This window comes from Lonchura striata, chromosome 1A (genome assembly GCF_050655825.1).
Source record: "Lonchura striata isolate lonStrDom1 chromosome 1A, ASM5065582v1, whole genome shotgun sequence".
Taxonomy (NCBI): Eukaryota; Metazoa; Chordata; class Aves; order Passeriformes; family Estrildidae; genus Lonchura; species Lonchura striata.
Window position 1 is genome coordinate 76,504,156 of NC_140741.1, and position 19,413 is coordinate 76,523,568.

The 19,413-nt window shown below is 59.2% G+C and overlaps 4 protein-coding genes across 8 annotated transcripts; 3 read left to right on the top strand and 1 right to left on the bottom strand.

The window, feature by feature from the left end:
• Positions 1–913: 913 nt before the first annotated feature.
• ATP6V1F (ATPase H+ transporting V1 subunit F) lies at positions 914–2,581 on the top strand. The gene is made up of 2 exons (XM_021546962.3): positions 914–1,244; positions 1,542–2,581. Exons 1-2 carry the CDS (start codon positions 1,087–1,089, stop codon positions 1,741–1,743), a joined length of 360 nt encoding a protein of 119 aa, XP_021402637.1. The 5' UTR covers positions 914–1,086; the 3' UTR covers positions 1,744–2,581.
• A 145-nt stretch (positions 2,582–2,726) lies between these two features.
• LOC116184413 (acrosin-like) lies at positions 2,727–14,566 on the top strand. Of its 4 annotated transcripts, none has more exons than XM_085569480.1 (5): positions 2,727–7,775; positions 7,967–8,209; positions 8,429–8,688; positions 9,485–9,630; positions 9,774–14,566. In XM_085569480.1, the coding sequence occupies exons 1-5, from the start codon at positions 7,705–7,707 to the stop codon at positions 10,164–10,166; spliced, it is 1,113 nt and encodes a 370-aa protein (XP_085425606.1). In that variant the 5' UTR covers positions 2,727–7,704; the 3' UTR covers positions 10,167–14,566. The 4 variants fall into 4 exon arrangements, with proteins under 4 accessions (XP_085425606.1, XP_085425605.1, XP_085425604.1 ...); XM_085569479.1 differs by having other exon boundaries at positions 2,727–5,482; XM_085569478.1 differs by having other exon boundaries at positions 2,727–8,209.
• On the bottom strand, positions 11,097–15,399 carry LOC110479574 (rab-like protein 2A). The gene is made up of 8 exons (XM_021546961.4): positions 15,242–15,399; positions 15,119–15,148; positions 14,944–15,023; positions 13,672–13,751; positions 12,836–12,947; positions 12,125–12,222; positions 11,790–11,873; positions 11,097–11,533 (listed from the first exon to the last, which is right to left on the bottom strand). The coding sequence occupies exons 1-8, from the start codon at positions 15,379–15,381 to the stop codon at positions 11,453–11,455; spliced, it is 705 nt and encodes a 234-aa protein (XP_021402636.1). The 5' UTR covers positions 15,382–15,399; the 3' UTR covers positions 11,097–11,452.
• A 423-nt stretch (positions 15,400–15,822) lies between these two features.
• Positions 15,823–18,422, top strand: NME6 (NME/NM23 nucleoside diphosphate kinase 6). 2 transcript variants are annotated; one of them, XM_021546963.3, is made up of 6 exons: positions 15,823–15,926; positions 16,010–16,112; positions 16,187–16,226; positions 16,594–16,754; positions 16,969–17,126; positions 18,196–18,422. In XM_021546963.3, the coding sequence occupies exons 1-6, from the start codon at positions 15,837–15,839 to the stop codon at positions 18,319–18,321; spliced, it is 678 nt and encodes a 225-aa protein (XP_021402638.2). In that variant the 5' UTR covers positions 15,823–15,836; the 3' UTR covers positions 18,322–18,422. The 2 variants fall into 2 exon arrangements, with proteins under 2 accessions (XP_021402638.2, XP_085425761.1); XM_085569635.1 differs by lacking the exon at positions 18,196–18,422 and having other exon boundaries at positions 16,969–17,135.
• The last annotated feature ends 991 nt before the right edge of the window (positions 18,423–19,413 follow it).

Genomic DNA, 19,413 nt, shown 5'->3' on the forward strand with positions numbered 1-19,413 from the left:
GATTGTGGGGCCCGAGGTGGGGGTCCAGAGCAGGACATCCCGGTCCTAGGGAGTGGGGGGGGATCCTGGGGGCTGCAGGATGGTATAATGAGGCCCCAGTGTGAGATGGTGGGGTCTGGAACAGAATACTGGAGATGGCCTGGGAGGGTCTGGAGCAGAATGCTGAGTCCTGAGGGGTCCAAGGGGATTCCATGGCAGAACAGCCTGGGGGTTTCAGGCGGTCCAAGGGGACTCCATGGCAGGACAGTCTGGGGATCTTGGGGGGTTCAAGGGGACTCATGGTAGGACAGCCTGGGGGTCTCGGGGGGTCCAAAGGCATTCCATGGCAGGATAGCCCGGGGGTCTTGGGGGTCCAAGGAGACTCCATGGCAGGACAGTCCAGGGGGTCTCAGGCAGTCCAAGGGGATTCCATGGCAGGACAGCCCAGGGGGTCTCAGGCAGTCCAAGGGGATTCCATGTTGGAACAGCCCGGGGGTCTCGGGGGTCCAAGGAGACTCCATGGCAGGACAGCCCGGGGGTCTCGGGGGGTCCAAGGAGACTCCATGGCAGGACAGACCGGGGGTCTCAGGGGTTCAAGGGGACTCCATGGCAGGACAGCCCGGGGGTCTCGGGGGGTTCAAGGGGACTCCATGGCAGGACAGCCCGGGGGTCTCGGGGGTCCCTGCCAGTGTGCTCAGGGTTGCCTGCGGGGCCCGTGCCGTCTGCTAGAGGGCGCTGTGCAGGGTAGCGCAGCGTCCCCTGAAGGGCACGGCGCAGTGCGCATGCGCGCTTCGCGGGGCGGGGCCGGCGGAGGGGGTGGGGCGATGACACCGGGGGGCGGGGTCATCGGGGCGCGGCTCCTCCCACGGCGGCGGGCGGGGCCGGCGGCGTTGCCGGGCAGCGGCGGGCGGGGCGCTCCGGGGGCGGCGGCGGCGGAACCCGGAAGCGGCGGCGGGTCCCGGTCGGTCCCGGCGGGTCCCGGGCGGTCCCGGCCGGTGCCGAGCCCCACAGCCGCTCCCGGCGGCGCACCCCCAGCCCGCCGGCGCCCGGCAGCGGCTTTCCCGCGGTCCGTATCCCGGCGGATTCCGTTCCCAGCGGGCCCTGGGCATGGCGGGCCGTGGGAAGCTGATCGCGGTGATGGGCGACGAGGACACGGTGACCGGGTTTCTGCTGGGCGGCATCGGGGAGCTGGACAAGCACCGGCGGCCCAACTTCCTGGTGGTGGAGAAGGAAACCAGCCTGGCGGAGATCGAGGAGACGTTCCGGTGTGTGCGGGGAGGAAGGCGGCCCGAGGGCCCGGAGCGGGTCACTGAGGTTCGGGGTGCCGAGGGGTCCCTGGGTGGCCTTGTCCGTCCCAGTGGCTCTCTGAGGGGATCCAGGCGGGTTCTGGGCTCTGGCGGGTCACGGAGTTCCAGGAGGGGAGGCAGAGGCTGGCAGGATCGGGCCGGGGTGCCGGGAGTGTCCCGGGGTCGGGGCCCGAGGAGCCCGAGGAGCGTTCCCCCGCTGGGGCGCCCAGGGCGGGCGCTCCGTGCCCCTCACTCTCCCCTTTCTCCCCTTGGCAGGGGTTTCCTGGCGCGGGAGGACGTGGGCATGATCCTGATCTCGCAGGCGCTGGCGGAGCAGATCCGGCCGGCGGTCGCAGCCCACGCCCGGGCGCTGCCCGCGGTGCTCGAGATCCCCTCCAAGGACCACCCCTACGACCCGGCCCGGGACTCGGTGCTGCGCCGCGCCCGCGGGCTCTTCGCGCCTGACGAGCTGCGATAAAGCCCCCCGGACCCCCGGCCCTCCCCGCACTCCCCTAAATCCTCCCAGATCCCACGCTAAGCTCCCCCAGACAGTTCCCCGGTGCCCCCCGTGTGTGCAGGCCCCCGCGGCACGCCCGAACTGTCCCCTGTGCCCGTGGCCTCTCCGCACCCAGCCACGGGTGACGAGCACCCCCAGACAGCCCCCGCCACCTTCCCAGCACCCCCAAACCGTCCTCCACCGCTCCCCCGACTTCTTCATACTCGATGACTGTGGTAGCCCTCCCTGGTACCCCAAAACAGCCCCTGGCACCCACGGGGTCACAAGCCAGGCCTGGGGGTCTCCACCTCAGGGAAACCCACCCAGGGGCCATTGTGCCCCATGCCTGGGGGTCCCCATCCCAAGAAATCCCCAGCCCATCCCAGGGTGCTGCTGGGGGGGTCCCTGGGTTTCCCAGGGTGTCCTTCGGGGTCTATGGTTGCTCCGTGGCTGTGAGGGTGACACAGGGAACCTCGTGTGTCACTGAGGGTGCCTGGGGTGCCACAGGGGCCCTGAGGGTGACCCGTGACCATGTCTCAGCCGTGTCCCGTGATGGGGAAGTGCCACCACCGTATCCTGCTGAATCCTGCTGGGTCCTGCCTGTAGGCAGGGAGGGACACCAGGGTCAGGGAAAGGAACACCTCAAGGACACTGGGAGTTGTCACTGTGACCTTGTCACCATTCCCCCAGCTCCTCTCCAGCCTCCTCAGCCCCAGCAGAACCTGGGGAGAAGGTTATTTATTGTCCGCCCCAGTGCCCAAGTGTCATTTTGTCCTCATGTGTCTTCCTGACAATGTCCCCAACATGTGCTGACACCACTTATTGTCTGCTCTGCTCTGTGCTGTGGGTGATGGGACATGGCGGGGACAGAGATGGGGAGGATGTGGGACGTGCCACAGGGACATGCAGTGGGGCACGGGGACAGAGATGTGGAGGGCTCAGAGCACAGGAGCACTCTTAGACCCCCCCATAACCCCCACCCTCAGGGCGACAGCTGGGGTGAGCCCCCCACACCCCACAGGGCCTGAAGGGCATTGGTCTCAGGGCCCGGGGGCCCTGTGCACCCAGCCCTGTCCCCGTGTTTCTGTTCCCACCCTCCATGTCCCCATGGCTCCCCACTCCTCAGCAGCCGTTGCTGTGCCCCTGCAGACACGGGTGACACCTGGAGAGGGGTTGAGGGGGAACCCACCTTTCTGCAGGCCTGGGTGGTGCCCGTGCTGGGACAGGCAGTGGGGAATGGGCAAGGGTGGGCATGGATACAGCTGTCACAGATGTCCCACACACACACAGGTGCCACACACAGGTGTCTCACACACATTTATCACACAGAGAACCCCAGAACAGTGAGAGTGGGAAGGGCCCTCTGGTGATGATCCAGCTCAACTCCTGCCCAGGCAGGGTCACCTGGAGCAGGTGACACTTGTCCAGGTGGGTCAGGATGTCTCCATGGAGGGACACCCCGCACCCTCCTGGGCAGCTGTCCCAGGGCTTGGCCTTTCCATGATGCAGGGAAGTTGTGCCTCATGGTGAGCTCAGGACCTAACACCTCGTCCTGCTACTGGGCACCACGGGGCTGGGTCTGGCACCATCCCCATAACCTGGGGAGGTCTGGGGTTGGTGGGATCCCCTCAGATATTTGTATGGATGGGTGCAATCCCCTCAGGTAAGGGATTAGTGTGGACATGTGAGCAGCAGTCCAAAGCTCCACGTGGACTCAGGAGCCCTGGCAGCCTGTCAGGCACAGAGGGGACATTGCCAGGAGCAGGGGAAGATTGAAATGGCTCCAGGCAGCACAGGTGACCCAGAGCGTGGTGACTGGGGCAGGCAAATGGGACATGGAGCAGCAGGACATGGCGTGGCAGCTCAAGCAGCAGGATTTGTTGGAGGGCACAGCTCCTGACTGGTGAGCTCCCTTCAGGTGGGTATTGGTTTTTTCCGTTGTCCAACTTGATTAGACCCAGCAGCAGTTCACACACTGACAAAAGGCATTGCTGGCAGGAGCAGGGAGAAGCAGACAGAGCTTGCCAGGAAACACCAGGTTGCAGGGAGTGTGTGAGCCTACTGTTACTGCTGGAGGACAGTGGGAACAATGCTCCATGTGGTGTGAACAGGTGGAGATCTTACAGAGGAGGTGGGGAGGCTGAGGATTATCAAGGAGTGCCAAGGAGAAACAGACTGGTGGAGTTGCGTCCTGTCACCCAGAAGAAAAATGCAGTGCGTAAAAGCTCAGTAAGAGTCAGAGTAGCCCTGAACCTCTTGCCATCAGGCAGGAGAAGACCTAAAAGCTGGGGAATGGAAACAGGTCCCTGCTTAGGGAGGTAGCAGAATTCCCTCCTGGCTTCCCTCACCTTCCCAGGTGCCCTTACAGAACCGATACGAGGTCCTGGATTTTGAGGGTCAGACAGTTGAGAGAAGAAACTCTACTTGGTGGGTCTCCCAGATCAGTGCAGCCAGTGAGACAGATCACAACTACAGGTATTAAGGAAAAAAGAAAGAAGGGTAGTTGTAGCAGATGATTCACTTCTGAGGGGGGCCGAGGACCCTGCATGCCAACCACAGCCATCCCACAGGGAAGCCTGCTGCCTCCTGAGGCACAGGCAGGGGACACTGCTGAGAGACTCCCTGCACTAATTCAGCGCCACCACTTGCTGCCCACTGCTCATTGTCCTGATGAGAAAAGTACCAGGGTAAAAAAAAGGACTTCAAGGCACTGGGTTGCCTGGTTGAAGGGACAAGAGCACAAGGTACAAGAGGTGGTGCTCTTGATTCCTTTGGTAGTAGCGATGAATGCCAAAATGAATGGGAAAATCCATGGGATCAAAAATTAGCTTAAAGACTCGTGTCATTGGTGGAATTTTGGGGTTTTGAACATGAGGTGGTTTGTATAGCACCAGGCTGGAGATAGATGGGGTTCACCTCTAGAAGAGGCAAGAGTTCCAACCTGTGATTTAGCAGGGCTGATTGAGAGGGCTTTAAACTAGGTTTGAAGGGAGAGCGGGATGAGAGCACACTCACTGGAGATGAAGCTGGGGGCAGCAGGTCAGTGCTGGGGAGAAATCGATAGCGCAGCTAAAGTGCATCTACACCAATGCAGCAGTGTGGGCAACACAGGAGGAGCTGGAGGCCATGGTGCAGCAGCAAAGCTCTGACATAGTTGCTGTCATGGAACTGTGAGGAGATGACTCCATGACTGGAATGCTGCAATGGATGGCTCCAAGCTCTTCAGAAGGGACAGGTGAGGCATGAGAGGTGGTGTGATGACTCTGTATGTTCTGGAGGGTTTTGGCTGTCTGGAGCTTAGTGGCAGTGATGAAAAGGTCAAGTGGTTATAGGTGAGAATCAAGGGGAATGGAAGGATGGCAAGGGAGATATCCTGGTGGGAGTCTGTTCTAGACCACCAAGCAGGATGAAGAGGCAGATGAATTATTCTATAAAGTGCTGGCTGATGTTTGGTGGTTGCCAGCTCTTGTTCTTGTGGGAGTCTTTAACCTGATGGATGTCTGCTGGAAGCAACACAGTGGAGAGGAGACAGTCTGAGAGGTTCCTGGAATGTGTGGAAGAGAACTTCTGACTCAGCAGCTGAGTAGCCCACCAAGGGTGGGGCCCTACTGGACCTGCGGTTTGCAGACTGAGGGGCTGCTGGAAGATGTGGAGGTTGGAGCCATCTTGGGCACAGTGACCACGAAATTAAGGAGTTTTCAATCCTTGGCCAAGTAACAAGGTGCGTCAACAAAACCTCTGCCCTGGACTGTCAGAGGTGAATTTCAGTCAGTTTGGAACACTGATTTGGACAGTCCCTTGGGAAGCAGCCCTTAAAAACAAAGGGTCCCAGGAAGGCTGGGCATGCATCAAGAAGGAAACCTTTAAGGTGCAGGAGCAGCCTGTCCCTGTGTGCCTAAAATGAGCTGGTGGAGAAGAACTTATCCCCCTGAACTTGGCATTGGTGAGGACACACCTCAAGTACTGTGTCCAGTTCGTAGCCCCTCTGTTCAAGAAAGATACGGAGGGGCTGGAGTCCAGAGAAGACAACATAGCTGGGAAGGCTCTAGAGGGTGAATCCTATGAGGAGCAGTGGAGGGAGCTGGAGAGGCTCAGCCTGGAGAAAAGGAGGCTCAGGGGGAACCTTCTCATTCTCCAAAACCCCCTGACAGGACAAGGGAGCCAGGGGAGGCTCAGCCTCCCAGGGAGCAAAGGACAGGACAAGAGGGAGCAGCCTCAACTTATGCCAGAAGAGGTTCAGGTTGGACTTCAAGAAAAAATTCTTCATGGAAAGGTGGTCAGGCATTGGAAGGGGCTGCCCTTGGAGTCCCAGTCCTTGGAGGTGTCCAAGGAACAACTGAACGTAGCACTCAGTGGTCTGGTCTGGTTGACAAAGTGGGGAGACCAGGCATGGGTTGGACTCAATGGTCTGGGAGGGCTTCTCCAGTGTAATTGATTCTGTGGTTCTGCGTGATTCTGGGATTTGAGATATGTGTATGGATGGATGGAATCCACTCTCAGCCTTCTCCAGACTAAGCAGGCCAACCTGTGCAGTCTCTCCTCATCAACAGACATGCTCCAGACCCTGAATCCTCTTTGTGGTCTCCTTGACCCTCCAGCAGCTCCTTGTCTTTCCTGAGTTGTGGAGCCCAGAGCAGCCTCACGTGGGCAGGGCAGAGGGGCAGGATCACTCCCCCTGCCCTGCTGGCCACACACTGTGCAACATCTCTGTGATGTCCCACCCAAAGGGAAAGGGAGAACTTGGGATCACAGACGCACAGGGAGAATTTGATATTTTTGTTAATGAAAAGGATGAAGGGAGGGAGTGCACCCTCAGCAGGTTTGCAGGTGACACCATGCTGAGTGGGGCAGGTTGCCCCTTGAGGGACCTGGACAGGCCCAAGGGGTGGCCTGTGGGAGCCTCATGAGGTTTGACAAGACCAAGTGCAGATGCTGTGCCTGGGGCAACCTTTGGAATCCATCCAGGCTTGGAATGAGCAGATGGAGGAGCCCTGGGAGAAGGATTTGGGTGTGCTGGTGGATGAGGGGCTGGACATGACCCAGCCTAAAACCCTCCTGTCCTGGGCTCATCCCATAGCATGGGCAGCAGGGGATTCTCTTGGATTGTGCTGTGTGAGGGAGATCAGGCATGCTGACTGCCTTCCACCTAGAGAGCAGCAACTGTATTTTCCCCTATAATTTCATACTGTTATCTTTTTACCCTCAGCCATCCTCCCACAAAATCCTTCAAGAAATTATAGAGGAAAAAAATGTAAACTTTCATTTCTCCAGGTATTTAATCAAAGTCAGATGCCTTTCTGAAATGGATGCAAATAAACATATGTAAAAGGTGAATGTAGGTGAATTAGCAGAGCACTGCTGTTTTGCAGTAAAGATCACATTTAAAATATTCATTCAGGGTGGGAAGGAGGGTTGACAGGCTGTTCCAGGGAGACTTTGGTGCCCCTTTGAGTACTTCAAGGGGGCTTAGAAAAAGGCTGGAGGGTTACTTTGGACAAGAGCGTGCAGCAATAGAACACAAGAAAAATGGTCTAAAGCTGAAGGTGGGCAGAGTTAGAGCAGGCATTAGGAAGGAATTCCTGACTGTGAGGGTGGGCAGGCCTGGCACAGGGTGCCCAGAGCAGTTGTGGCTGCCCCTGTATTCCTGGCAGTGCCCAAGGCCAGGCTGGACAGGGCTTGGAGCAACCTGGAATAATGGATGGTGTCCCTGCCCATGGCTGGGGTGGCACTGGGTGGTCATTAAAGTCCCTTCCACCCAGACCATTCCACATCTCTATGACTCTGTGCTGCCCCTCCCTGCTACGCCCAGCACTCAGAACTGTCCCCTTTGTGACAGCAGCCCTGGCCCGGGCACTGTGAGCACCACGAAGGCTGTGGGGGCTGTGGCGGGGCCACACTAGAGGTGCCACCTCGGTTCTGGCTGTGCCACCTGTGCTGGCACCGATGGCTCTTCTGCGGCTGCTCCTCCTGCTGGCCCTGGCCAGGCCCGTGTGGGGCTCCTGGGACACATGCAGGTCGGTGGTCCCAGGCTCTGGGAGGGAGTTGGAGGAACACTTGGGGACTTCACTGGCAGAACTGTGGGGAAAGACACCCCTCGAGGTTCTCTGGCCCTGCTGCTGCTCAGCACCGGGTGGGACTTTCAGCCTGAGTGGCAGCAGAGCAACAACAGTCACCGAGCAGGGCAGTGATGGCTCTGTGCTTCCAGAGGCACCTGCGGGCTCCGGCCCATGGCTTCCGACCACAGCTCTTCAGATCTTGACTACGACTCCATGATTTCTCCTGCTGACCTGTCCCGTGTTGTGGCTGGCACGGGTGTCCAGCCAGGGGCCTGGCCCGGCATTGTCAGCATCCAGGCCACCTGGGAGAACGGCACGTGGCACATGTGCTCGGGTGTCCTCCTCAGCTCCCAGTGGGTGCTCACGGTCGCACACTGCTTCGCCAGGGCCGGGTAAGAAACAGCAGGGACAGAGATGTCCCTGGGGCAGGGCAGGTGCCCAGCTCACAGCACCACGTGCCACTTCCCTGCCCGCCTTGGGAAGCAGAAGGCCGGGAAATGCTGGGCTGCTGCAGCCCGTGGCTCTGCTCCCTGTCACCCCTCTGTCCATCTGCTCCCTGTCACCCCTCTGTCATCTGCTCCCTGTCACCCCTCTGTCCATCTGCTCCCCAGGGGCATCTCCATGTGGAAGGTGGTGATAGGGGCCTCAGATCTGACTCAGATGGGTCCTGAGGCCACAGTGAGACACATCCAGAGGCTCCTGGTGCACCAGCACTATGTGCCTGCCACAGCCAGGAATGACATCGCCCTGGTGGAGCTGGACCGGCCCGTGGAGTGCAGTGACTACATCCAGCTGGGCTGCGTGCCCGACGCCTCCATCAGGGTCTTGGAGCTGAAATCCTGCTACATCGCCGGCTGGAACTTTGCCAGAGGTGAGCTCCCAATGGGATGTGTACTCCGAGGGTGAGCTGGGCACTCCGAGGATACAGACTGGGCACCCTGGGGACATGGACTGGGCACAGACAGGGACACAGACTGGGCACAGACAAGGATACAGACCAGGCACCCCGGGGACACAGACTGGGCACCCCGGGGACATGGACTGGGCACCCCAGGGACACGGACTGGGCACAGACAGGGACACGAACTGGGCACAGACAGGGACACGGACTGGGCACAGACAGGGTCCAGCTGCAGGACGTCAGCGGGGCCGGGCTCGGAGCAGCCCAGGCTGGGGAAGGAGTCCCTGCCAAGATGGGGCATGGAACGGAATGAGCTGTAAGGTCCCTGCTCACCCAAACCATTCCTGCTGGCCCTGTGAAGCCTCAGGAGAGATGGGTCTGGCTCCTCCCCAGGCCAACAGCAGGGACACAGCTGGGCAGCATTGCCTCATGGGGAAGGGGCAGGAACACAGCTGGGCACATTGCTGCCTGGGGAAGGGGCAGGGACACAGCTGGGCAGCATTGCCTCGTGGGGAAGGGGCAGGGACACAGCTGGGCACATTGCTGCCTGGGGAAGGGGCAGGGACACAGCTGGGCACATTGCTGCGTGGGGAAGGGGCAGGGACACAGCTGGGCACATCGCTGCGTGGGGAAGGGGCAGGGACACAGCTGGGAACATCGCTGCGTGGGGAAGGGGCAGGGAAAGGCCTGGGAAGGGGGTTCACCACAGGCAGGGAAGGGGATGAGTACCAAGCTGCAGGGTGCTCATTCACCTCTGTGCCCACAGCTCAGGGAACAGGCATGGTGCTGCAGGAGTCCAAGGTCCACCTCATGGACACAGAGCTCTGCAACAGCAGCCCATGGTATGCAGGGGCTGTTCATGCTGACAACCTGTGTGCTGGGTACCCACAGGGCAGCATCGACACCTGCCAGGTAGGAGCGTGTGATGAGTCCCTCAGACCCCGATAGCACAGGGACCCCCTCATCCCCCACACACAGCCCGGCCTGTCCCCTGTCCTGCCCTCCCTTCCCAAAGGCAGCCCCCCACAGTCCCTGAGCCATCTCTCCTGGCACAGGGGGACAGCGGGGGTCCCCTCGTCTGCAAGGACAACAGAGCTGACTACTACTGGCTGGTGGGGTTGAACAGCTGGGGAAGAGGCTGTGACAGAGCCAGGCACCCCGGGATCTACACCTCCACTCAGCACTTCTACAACTGGATCCTGCTCCAGACGGGCCTGAGCCCAGCAGAAAGAGCTGGTCCAGCACCAAAGCCAGTCGTCACCTCGGCCCCTGAGGAGGAGCCTGAGGAACCAGAGGAACATATCAACTTGACCCCCGAGTACAGCCAGAGACCAGCAGTGACATCCTCGGGCACGTCACTGCCCATGGCATTCCCCCACCAGATCCTGGTGCAATTCTGGAATCTGCTGCAGGAGTTCCTGCAGTTTTGGAAGGGCAAAAAAGCCTGAGCAGCAGTGCAGTGGGATGAGCAGGATCCAGGGCTACAGTGGATCACAGCAGATCCTGCTGGGCCAAAGGTAGCCTTGGGGCCAGAGGCTTCTCTGTCCTGCCCATGCTGCTGTGCTGTGGCCACAGCAATGCTGATGTGACTGAGGTGTTGAAGTAAAGTTTCTGTGCTCACCATTAACCGTCTTTTCAGCCCTGCTCAGTGCACCTGCAGGCTCTCAGAGTCCCTGCTCTATCTGTCCATCTGCTGTGCTGTCCACATTCATTCTTCAGCCTGGAAAGGGCTCCAGGGAAACCTCAGTATCCCTTGCAGTGCCTGAAGCAGGTTATAGTAGTGGGGGAGAGCAGCTTTTTGCATGGGCAGGGCATGACAGGACAAGGAGGAATGGATTACATTAGAGGAGGGGAGGCTGGGGTGAGGTGCTGGGAAGGATTTATACTCAGGGGGCAACAAGGCCCTGGCACAGGGTACCTAGAGAAGATGTGGCTGCCCCTGGATCCCTGGAAGTGTCTAAGGCCAGGCTGGACAGGACTTGGAGCAACCTGAGATAGGTGGAAGGTATCCCTGCCCATGGCAGAAGGTGGAATGAGGTGACTTTTAAGGTCCCTTTCAAACCAAACTATTCCATGAGTCTGTGACTTAGAGTGTGTCTGTATCCAGCTCTCTGGAATGCAGCATCTTGTGCACAGACACACACACACACAGAGACCATGGCCATGGCCACATCCAACAAGCTGTGACAGAACCAGCCCCTGGGTGTGAGCCCACCTGCATCAGCTGTATGGACCTGGAAGAAGAAACCTGTTCTTAGCAGCCCCTGGGATCTGGGGCACTGGCTCAGCTGGGAGCAGGCTAGGCTGGCCTGTGGCCTTAAACCACCTGGGACCTGCCTCCTTATAGCAGCAGTACAGCGAGGATGCCATCTCATAGCTCTGTAAAAAATATCTTTTAGTGTTTGCTTTCTGCAGCAGCTACCACTACAGTGCCTGGGCAGGATCCCTCCTGCAGGTCCAGGATGTCTCACTTCTCCTAGGCAGCTCTTTCCTGAGGGAGCAGTAGGAATGAGCTACCATCCATGTGGAATCATGTGGCATTCTCCCAACCCTCTCCTGAGCGAAATGTGCAGCAGGGAGTGCCGAGCCAATGAAGATCCTGCCCAGGTAGGCTCTCACAAGAAGGGAAGAGGCCCAGCTGCCCGCCACAGCTCTAGGGCATGAGAAGCTCACTGTCCTCCATGCAGGCCCCAGAAGTCCAGAGCCAAGGGGAAAACAGGCTCAGGGGCCAGGCCTAGGCAGATGAGGGCTCCTCTTCAGTGCAGCTCTTCTCTTTATTTGACAAATCCTTGCTTGTGTTCTGCAAGTCAAAGCTCTGGAAAGGAGCAGGACAAGGAACTGCTGAGAAATTACACAGACTGCAACAACTGTATCTGCTGTGGCTCTTTTAGACTCGGCCTAGGGCAGTGAGAGCTCTTGTGATGGTTCCCACTTCCCCCCTCCCAGCCCAGAGGGAGCAGCACACAAAGCCCAGCAGAGGGCAAAGCTTCCTGTGCTGCACACAGGGGAAAGAGGGCAGAACTGCTCATCCAACAGGACTCAGGACAGAGCAAGGACAGAAGCTTCCCTACCTCCAGCTCCCGCAGGACCTCGTCCATGAAGTCTCCTGAGTGCTGTTTGTAAGCCACGGCCAGTCTGATGGCGTCGTTGAAGAGCTGGTGGGAAGGACAAGGCCCGTCACTCACGGGATGGGGCACATAGGCATTGGGTTTCTGTAGCAGATGGAGACTGTTCCCACATCCCAGGAGAAAAAAAACCCTCTGCAGCTCTCCATAGCCACCAGCCTCTCATGTGGAGCTGAAATGATGGACCGTTTCCTGCTCTCTGTGTCTACAGCACCCCCCATTCCCTGGGCTGCCAAGAAACCTCATGGACAGCAAGCCCAGCAGTCAAATGCCCATCTCACCTTCACCACATTGGTGCCGTCGGCAGCAGACACAAAGTAAAAGGGCAAACTGAATTTCCGGGCAAAATTGAAGCTTTTCTGGGTCACCTTCATATCCGCTGAGGCAGACAAAGAAGACATGGTCAGTAAGACATGGCAGGACGTCCAGAGGGTGGGTGTCTTGTGTGCGGACACGTCAGCCCCTGCTGAGCCAGACAAGCCACAGCCCTGTGACAGTAATTGCCAAGGGCTGGCTAGCATTCCCCATGGAAGGGAACCTTCCAGCCTCCTGCAGAGCCAGGTGAACAGTTCTGGTGAACAGCAGGTGCACTTCAGCACAGAGGAGTCTGTGCAGGCTGAAGGAGCACCAAGGCCATCCCTGACTGATCCAGGGAGCCACAGAACAGCTTTTGCTTTCTTTTGCTGCCGTTTTTGACAAGGTGCTATTCCAATCACTTTTGGGTTTTTGATTAATAGAATAGGCAGTGTGGTAAGGACAGAACTGGAAGAAAAATGCTTGAATAAAACTGAAATGGATGAAATTTGCATTTTTAATTGCTGGTGACACAGGACAGGAACCTGTGAGACAGCAGCTGAGGTCAGCACAGGACTCAGCTCTGCGGGACTGAGGAAATCCTCTGGACCTAACAGACAAGGGACACTGGTTCTCAGTGAGGGCAGCAGTGAATCCCACCATGACCCTGGCAAGCTGGGAGCCGAAGGCACACTCACCATCAATCTTGTTGGCCACTACAATGCACGGAATCTCTGGGCGGAATTCCCGCAGCTCCTTGTACCAGCTGTTCAGGTTCTTGTAGGTGACCTTCCGCTGCACATCAAACACCTTCCAAGAGAGAACCACCTATCCCAGGGCCAGCCCAGCACGGCTGAGGGCCAGCCCAGCACGGCTGACTGCCCCAGGACAGCACTGACCAATCTGTGGGGCCAACCCAGGACAGCTCCGACCAACACAAGGACAGAATCCAGAGTGTTCCCATGAAGACAAGACAAAGGGAACTGGGTGTTATTAGAAATGGTGAAGGAGAAAGGGACAGTATCGCCAAGCCCAGGTAGCAGGAAACAGCCCTTGATTTCCTTTCCACTGTCCTGTGTCCTGTGCAAGTCCCTGCCACCCACACGGGGAGCTGGCACTGGGAACACTGTGTGCCAAGCATGATCAGATGTGGCCTCCTCTGTTCTGACAACTAAACCACCAATGAAAATCACTGGTGGAACAATGGAAAGTGAGAGCGACAGGACAAACCAGGAGATCTGAGCAGGAGAAGAGCCAACAAAACTGGCAACAGGGACAAATATCAGGACACTGAGAAGAAAGTAGAGCCAGGGGATAGAGGAAAAATGTTACCAGGAGAGTCAGACCAGAGCTAACAGCTCCATCTACAGGGGGTTTATCAGGTGAGAGAAGAAAGAACAATCTAGGAAAGTTTTATAAACCACTGGAAGAGACAAGGAGCACACAGATATGTAACCAAAAAGTAACACAAAAGCCATGTGTCACTCAGACCATTCTGCGCCCAAATCCCATGGTCCAGCTGAGACTCCCTCACCATGATGCAGGCATGGGCCTGGTGGTAGTAGGAGGCGTGCATGCTCCGGAACCGTTCCTGGCCCGCCGTGTCCCAGAAGTCTGTAACAGAAACATTGCTCAGAATGACACAACTTGCTGAGTGCTTTCTTCTCACAACTTACACCCAGGAGGCAAAGCCCAGCCCACATGCTCAAGGACATGAACTGAGCTTCACCTCACCAATCTGAAACACCTCAGGGTTACAAAATTGTGCCAAACTGGGACCTTTCCTTACTGGGCTTGGCACTAGCCATCAACAAAGGAGAAGCCAGCGGTGACATGAGTTGTGTGGGACAGCAGGATCAAAAGAGGAGGAAGTGCACAGAGCAGTAGCCATGTCTGGCACTCTGTCACTAGGGATGGCAACGGGAAACTACCTAAAACTCCAGGAACTGCTGGACACTGATGGTTTCTGACCCAGTGATGGTCAGCCGGGGCCCTGCCTTGGAAAGTGCTCCAGCTCCTCTCACAGAGATCTGACTCTGCTCTCCCAGGAGCATAAATTGTTCTGAAATGCTGAAGGTAAGGCTGCCAGAAGCAAACAGGTCCCAGTTCATGAAGTTCTGTATACACCAGATATCATGGGGCAAACCTCGATACAGCCATGCCTTTTGCTGTTGGTGCAGCTCAGGTGGAGATCCCCCACCTCTCACTGGGTTTGCAGGTTCACATCTGGCTCTGGTTTGCTGTATAACTTGGCACAGCTTCAGTTAAGCACCTCAGTGTAGTCACACCTCTTGTCAGCTGGACCCAGAGCCAAATGAGCCAGTTTCCTTAGGGATTCCTTTGCACTGATACTGTGATTGGACTCTGTGTCAGGCCTACTGGACAGTGACTTTCTTAAACTGCCCAAATACAGATATGTACCCACCAGACCACATTTGCATTCAATGTCTGTGTCACAACAAAGATGTTGAGCACTGTCAGCCCCAACCTCAATGAACCATGACCAGTGACTCCATGCGGTCATCCAGGCCATTCTTTATGCTCTGTTCACCCATCCATCCAACGCCTGTCTCTCCAGCTCGGAGTGCAGGACATCGTGGGGACAGTGCCCTACATTTCGCCAAGCCCAGGGTATGATAGCAGTCACTTTGCCCCATCCACCAACGCTGCAGCCCCGTCCCAGAAGGGCACCATTTTGTCACTGCCGCTATCAAAACACGTAACCGAGACCCAGACCGAGAGGATCTACACTTCCCGGCCGTTCCCTCTGCCACGGCTCCGCACCTCCCGGGCCGGCCCCACTCACCCACGCGGACCTCCTGGCCGCCCACGCGGGCGCGGTGCTGGTACAGCGTCAGCGCGAAGGTGGAGAGCTGCTGGGGGCGGCCGCGCCGCGTTAAGGAGCGCACCGAGAGCCGCGGAGCCCGCGGCCGGGCCGGGCCCGCCGCCGCGCCGCCCCGCTCCCCCGCTGCCAAGGATACAAGCCATCGAGCAGGAACCGCTCCAGCAGCCTGCGGAGAGACACGGGCCGCTGTCAGCCGCGGCACCAGCCGCCCGCCCGCCCGGCTCCGCGGGGCCCCCGCCAGAACCCGCGCCCCACGCACTTGGACTTGCCCACGGCGCTGTCGCCCAGGCAGATGATCTTCACCGTCTGCTCCGCGCCGGCCGCGGCCTCTTCGCGGGCCCCGTCCGGGGCTTCCTCCGGGGCCGCGGCCCGGCCCTGCTGCTCCGCCGCCGTCGCCATGGCAGCGCCTGCGCGGCCCGCCCGCCGCGCGACGCTGCCTGGCCCCGCCCCGCCCCGCCTCAGCCCCGCCCCGCCCCGCCTCAGCCCCGCCCCGCCCCGCCTCAGCCCCGCCCCGCCTCAGCCCCGCCCCGCCCCGCCCCGCCCCGCCCCGCCTCAGCCCCGCCCCGCCCCGCCCCGCCTCAGCCCCGCCCCGCCCCGCCCCGCCCCGCCCCGCCTCAGCCCCGCCCCGCCCCGCCTCAGCCCCGCCCCGCCTCAGCCCCGCCCCGCCCCGCCCCGCCCCGCCTCAGCCCCGCCCCGCCCCGCCCCGCCCCGCCTCAGCCCCGCCCCGCCCCGCCTCAGCCCCGCCCCGCCCCGCCTCAGCCCCGCCCCGCCTCAGCCCCGCCCCGCCCCGCCCCGCCCCGCCCCGCCCCGCCCCGCCTCAGCCCCGCCCCGCCCCGCCCCGCCCCGCCCGGCGCATGGCGGCTATGGCGGGCCCCGCGCGGCCGCTGCAGCTGACGCTGGCGCTGCTCAAGCCGGACGCGGTGGCCCATCCGCTCGTGCGCGAGGTGAGGGCCGGGCCGGGCACGGCACGGCACAGCACGGCACAGCAGGCCTCGCCACGACTCCCCAGCGCCGCCTCTTCCCGCAGGCCGTGCACGCCGCCATCCTCCGTCACCGGTTCCTCATCGTGCGCGCCAAGGAGCTGCGGTGCGGCGCGGAGCAGAGCCGCCGCTTCTACCGGGAGCACGCAGGTACGAGCGGGCTCCGGGTGGCGGAGCGGGATGCTGCCCGGGCCGGCGCCGACTCGGCCCATGTCTGTCCGCAGGGCGTTTCTTCTACCGGCGGCTGGTGGAGTTCATGGCCAGGTACGACCGCGGGTGCGCGGCACGGCCCGCGCTGCCGTGGCGCGGCTGCGGAGGGTTCGCCGGGCTGTGCGGAGCTGGGAGGCTCCGGCCGCGGCGGGAGCAGTGCCGGGATCGCAGCCTGCCGTGACAGCGGTGGCACCTGGCGGGTGGCACCCCGAGGGTGCTGCAGATCATCGTTCGGAGTAGGGCAGCAGTGCCAACGCCGCCGCGGTGGGAGCGCGCCCCTCCCCATGGCGCGGCAGGGCAGGCTAGGGCCTAGCGCGGCAGCCCAAGGCGGCTGTACCGGGCAGGTTTGTAATGATGAACAACCTGTTTGAAATGAGCTCTTCGTGATCTTTCTCCTACTGTTCCTGGGCCCTTGCTGCAGTGGTCCCATGTGGGCTTACATCCTGGCCCATGAGAATGCTGTCCCTCTCTGGAGATCCGTGATGGGGCCCACCAAAGTGTTCCGAGCCCGACACAGCCACCCAGACTCCATCCGAGGTGCCTACGGCCTTACAGACACCAGGAACACCACCCATGGCTCAGGTAGGCCTGGCGTTCTTGGGTGGTTCTTGCGGAGGCAGAAATGATGGTGCTTTGTCTGCCTTTGCTTTAGTTCTGGGGCTCTAAGTGAGCGATTTGTTCCTTTCTGCACACCCTGTGCACACCTGGCCAGGTGCAGGCACCTTTGGAGTCTGGCACGTGTCTGTGGAGGCAGACTGGCAAGTCTCTCTCATTGCCTTTCCCTCTCTTTTGACAGACTCACCTGCCTCAGCCAGCAGAGAAATTGCCTTTTTCTTCCCCGAGTTCGACAAGCGGCGCTGGTACGAGCAGGATGAGCCCCAGCTGCGGCGCGGGCAGCTGATCTACAGCGCCGAGGAGTGCGTGCACCGCGTGCTGCGGGCACAGCAGGCACAGGTGACCTGAATTACCCGCGCAGGCTGTGCTTTGCTGGCCTGGCAGCACCTGTGGGTGCTCTCCTGGGGTGCCAGACGCAGAGCTGTGCTGAGTTTTGGGGAGCATGGGAGAGGGAAAGCCTCGTGCGCGTTGTGCAGCCTGGGATCATCTATAACAGGCAGATGCTGGGGTGGTGCAGGAAGAGTTCCCCAGCAGTGCTAGTGCTGACAGTCTGGCCATGCAGCTCACTGGCCCCTCTGTTTGTTTGGGTGTGAACAGGACAGATGGTGAGTAGGTCAAGGGCCAGGAGAAGGATAGGCTGCTTGTTCCAGATGGGATTGGCCTGGGTTTGCTGATGGGAAGCCTCAGATTCTCCCTGCTGGCTGTTCCCACGGTCCCTTAGAGAGAAAAGAAGGAAAAAGAACGTGAAGAAAGACATCAGCCAGGCAAGGTGAACTGTCCTGTCCTTGCTCACCTGCAGCTGGGCTGGGAAATGAGGAGCTTTGCCAATAGCTCTGCATGTGAGAGCACTTGGAGTCCTCGGTGTTCACAGCCTGACTGGGTGCTGGGGCAGTTCTGTGTCCTTGGGAAATGGGATGAACAAAGCCATTGAATTACCCATGTATGTGGTGGAACGATGACAGGGTGTTGCTGGAGGGGTTGGTTGGGAGTTAGAGAGCTGGGTCCTGGTGGCTGGTTTGTGTTTCTCTCTGTGATGCCGTGTGAGATATGTTCCTGGACGGGGTTTCAGTCCATTTATGCTGTCTCCCTACGGGCTTCTTGCAGTGCTGCCGTTTTAGTTACAGTGCCCTGTTGGAATTTCCTTTGGGCAGTCCCAGATGCTTGGGCTGGGGAAGGTGTGCTGTGCTGTGCTTGGGGCAGGAAAGCTGAGCCGGGATTCGCCAGAGCCCTGGTACATCACAGAGCCAAGGCAGGGCTCCAGGTGCTTCCAGAACTCCGTCAGGTGTTGGGTAGTGACTGACTGACTCTCTGGTGGACAGCACTGCCCAGGGCTGCTGTGGCTAAACTCACCTGGGTTTGTGTTCCCTCCTCCTCCTGCCTGGATCAAATTGTCGTTGTTCTGTTCCAGGTACAGACCCCGGGATCTGCAGGGCATCACTGCTGTCCCTGTCCTCAGCAGTGTCCAAAGTGGATCTGCTCAGGATCCTGTGTGTCTTCACACGGGTCTGAGAGCTGCTGTCCCCAGTGCTGTTGATACTTTATTGATATTTTGTCAGATGTTTTATTGATTCCTGGGTTTTGCTCAGATCTGTGTGAGTTTCTTTTAGCTATTAAACTTTACTATTTTTCACCTTTCTTTTATGTTGTGCTTTCTGTTTTGGATATTCTACTCACTTGCAATGGTTACACTTGGGAAAAGGGCCCTTTTGAACATTGCCAGTGCAGAGAACTCTGCCAGCAGGATTGTCACAGTGACACTGCCTCACAGCCACCGTGGTTCAGGTACCTGCTGGGTGGCACCTTGACATTGCCCTGGCCCTGAGGCTGTACCTGAGCATAGGTGCTCAGACTGGGCATCCCATTGCCCCAGACAGAGGATTTATTGTGTGAATCTAAAGCTGTCCAGAAAACTCATCATAGACCTGAGGCTGAAGCACTTGGTGTTTGATGCAGGAGACAGTGTCAAAACTGATTTTTGGTCTTCAAGGAAGTGTTATGGAATATCACAGATAACTCTGCTTTGAGGGCTCTTATCAAAGTGGGTTTGTTTTGTTTTGGGCTTTTGTTTTTCCCATTTTCTTTTTCTCTTCCTTGCAAATACCCAGTAAGTGATTTTTTGCTTTTCCAGTGATGCTTGCCCCATCCCTGGCAGTTGCTGGATGAGCTGTATGGTCTCTCCCAGCCCATGCTGAAGGGTGTGTGTTACGGCAGTAAATCAGTCTCCCGGCTGGTCTCAAACTGAGACAATGTGGCACCAGGGCAGTTTGAGATCCCTGGTTTTTCTTGGAAGCTGCAGGTGCCTGGCCCACCTGTGGGGTCTGTGCACAGGGCTGGTCACAGCTGTGTATCTGCAGCAGCTTCTGCCCCTGGTGCTGCTGCAAAGCACTGCCTGGGGCACAAGGTCCAGCTCAGGCACCCCTCAGGTGTGGAGCTGGGACAGGTGACTTTGGGCCTAAACCTGATCTGCTCTTGGAAGAATTGAGCAGGTTTGTGTCAGCACTGGAGGGGACAAAATGGCTTAGCCTGGGAAGAAGGGAAGGAAAGGCTTCAGAGGGAAATCAGTGCTGATCCCAGCCCAGGCTGCTTATCCCAGCCCAGACCTGGCCTCAGTCCCTGCCACCATGGG

What these genes read in the sequence shown, in the direction of transcription:
- NME6 (XM_021546963.3), top strand. Translation starts at nt 15,837, where the DNA reads ATGGCGGCTATGGCGGGCCCCGCGCGGCCGCTGCAGCTGACGCTGGCG. An exon ending in CCCATCCGCTCGTGCGCGAG is followed by an intron (nt 15,927 to 16,009) that starts GTGAGGGCCGGG and finishes CTCTTCCCGCAG; the next exon opens with GCCGTGCACGCCGCCATCCT. An exon ending in CTTCTACCGGGAGCACGCAG is followed by an intron (nt 16,113 to 16,186) that starts GTACGAGCGGGC and finishes GTCTGTCCGCAG; the next exon opens with GGCGTTTCTTCTACCGGCGG.
- LOC116184413 (XM_077783171.2), top strand. Translation starts at nt 8,764, where the DNA reads ATGGACTGGGCACAGACAGGGACACAGACTGGGCACAGACAAGGATAC. An exon ending in GCAGCATCGACACCTGCCAG is followed by an intron (nt 9,631 to 9,773) that starts GTAGGAGCGTGT and finishes CTCCTGGCACAG; the next exon opens with GGGGACAGCGGGGGTCCCCT.
- LOC110479574 (XM_021546961.4), bottom strand. Translation starts at nt 15,381, where the DNA reads ATGGCGACGGCGGCGGAGCAGCAGGGCCGGGCCGCGGCCCCGGAGGAA. An exon ending in AGGCCCATGCCTGCATCATG is followed by an intron (nt 12,948 to 13,671) that starts GTGAGGGAGTCT and finishes CTCTCTTGGAAG; the next exon opens with GTGTTTGATGTGCAGCGGAA. An exon ending in AGTGGCCAACAAGATTGATG is followed by an intron (nt 12,223 to 12,835) that starts GTGAGTGTGCCT and finishes TGTCTGCCTCAG; the next exon opens with CGGATATGAAGGTGACCCAG.
- ATP6V1F (XM_021546962.3), top strand. Translation starts at nt 1,087, where the DNA reads ATGGCGGGCCGTGGGAAGCTGATCGCGGTGATGGGCGACGAGGACACG. An exon ending in GAGATCGAGGAGACGTTCCG is followed by an intron (nt 1,245 to 1,541) that starts GTGTGTGCGGGG and finishes TCCCCTTGGCAG; the next exon opens with GGGTTTCCTGGCGCGGGAGG.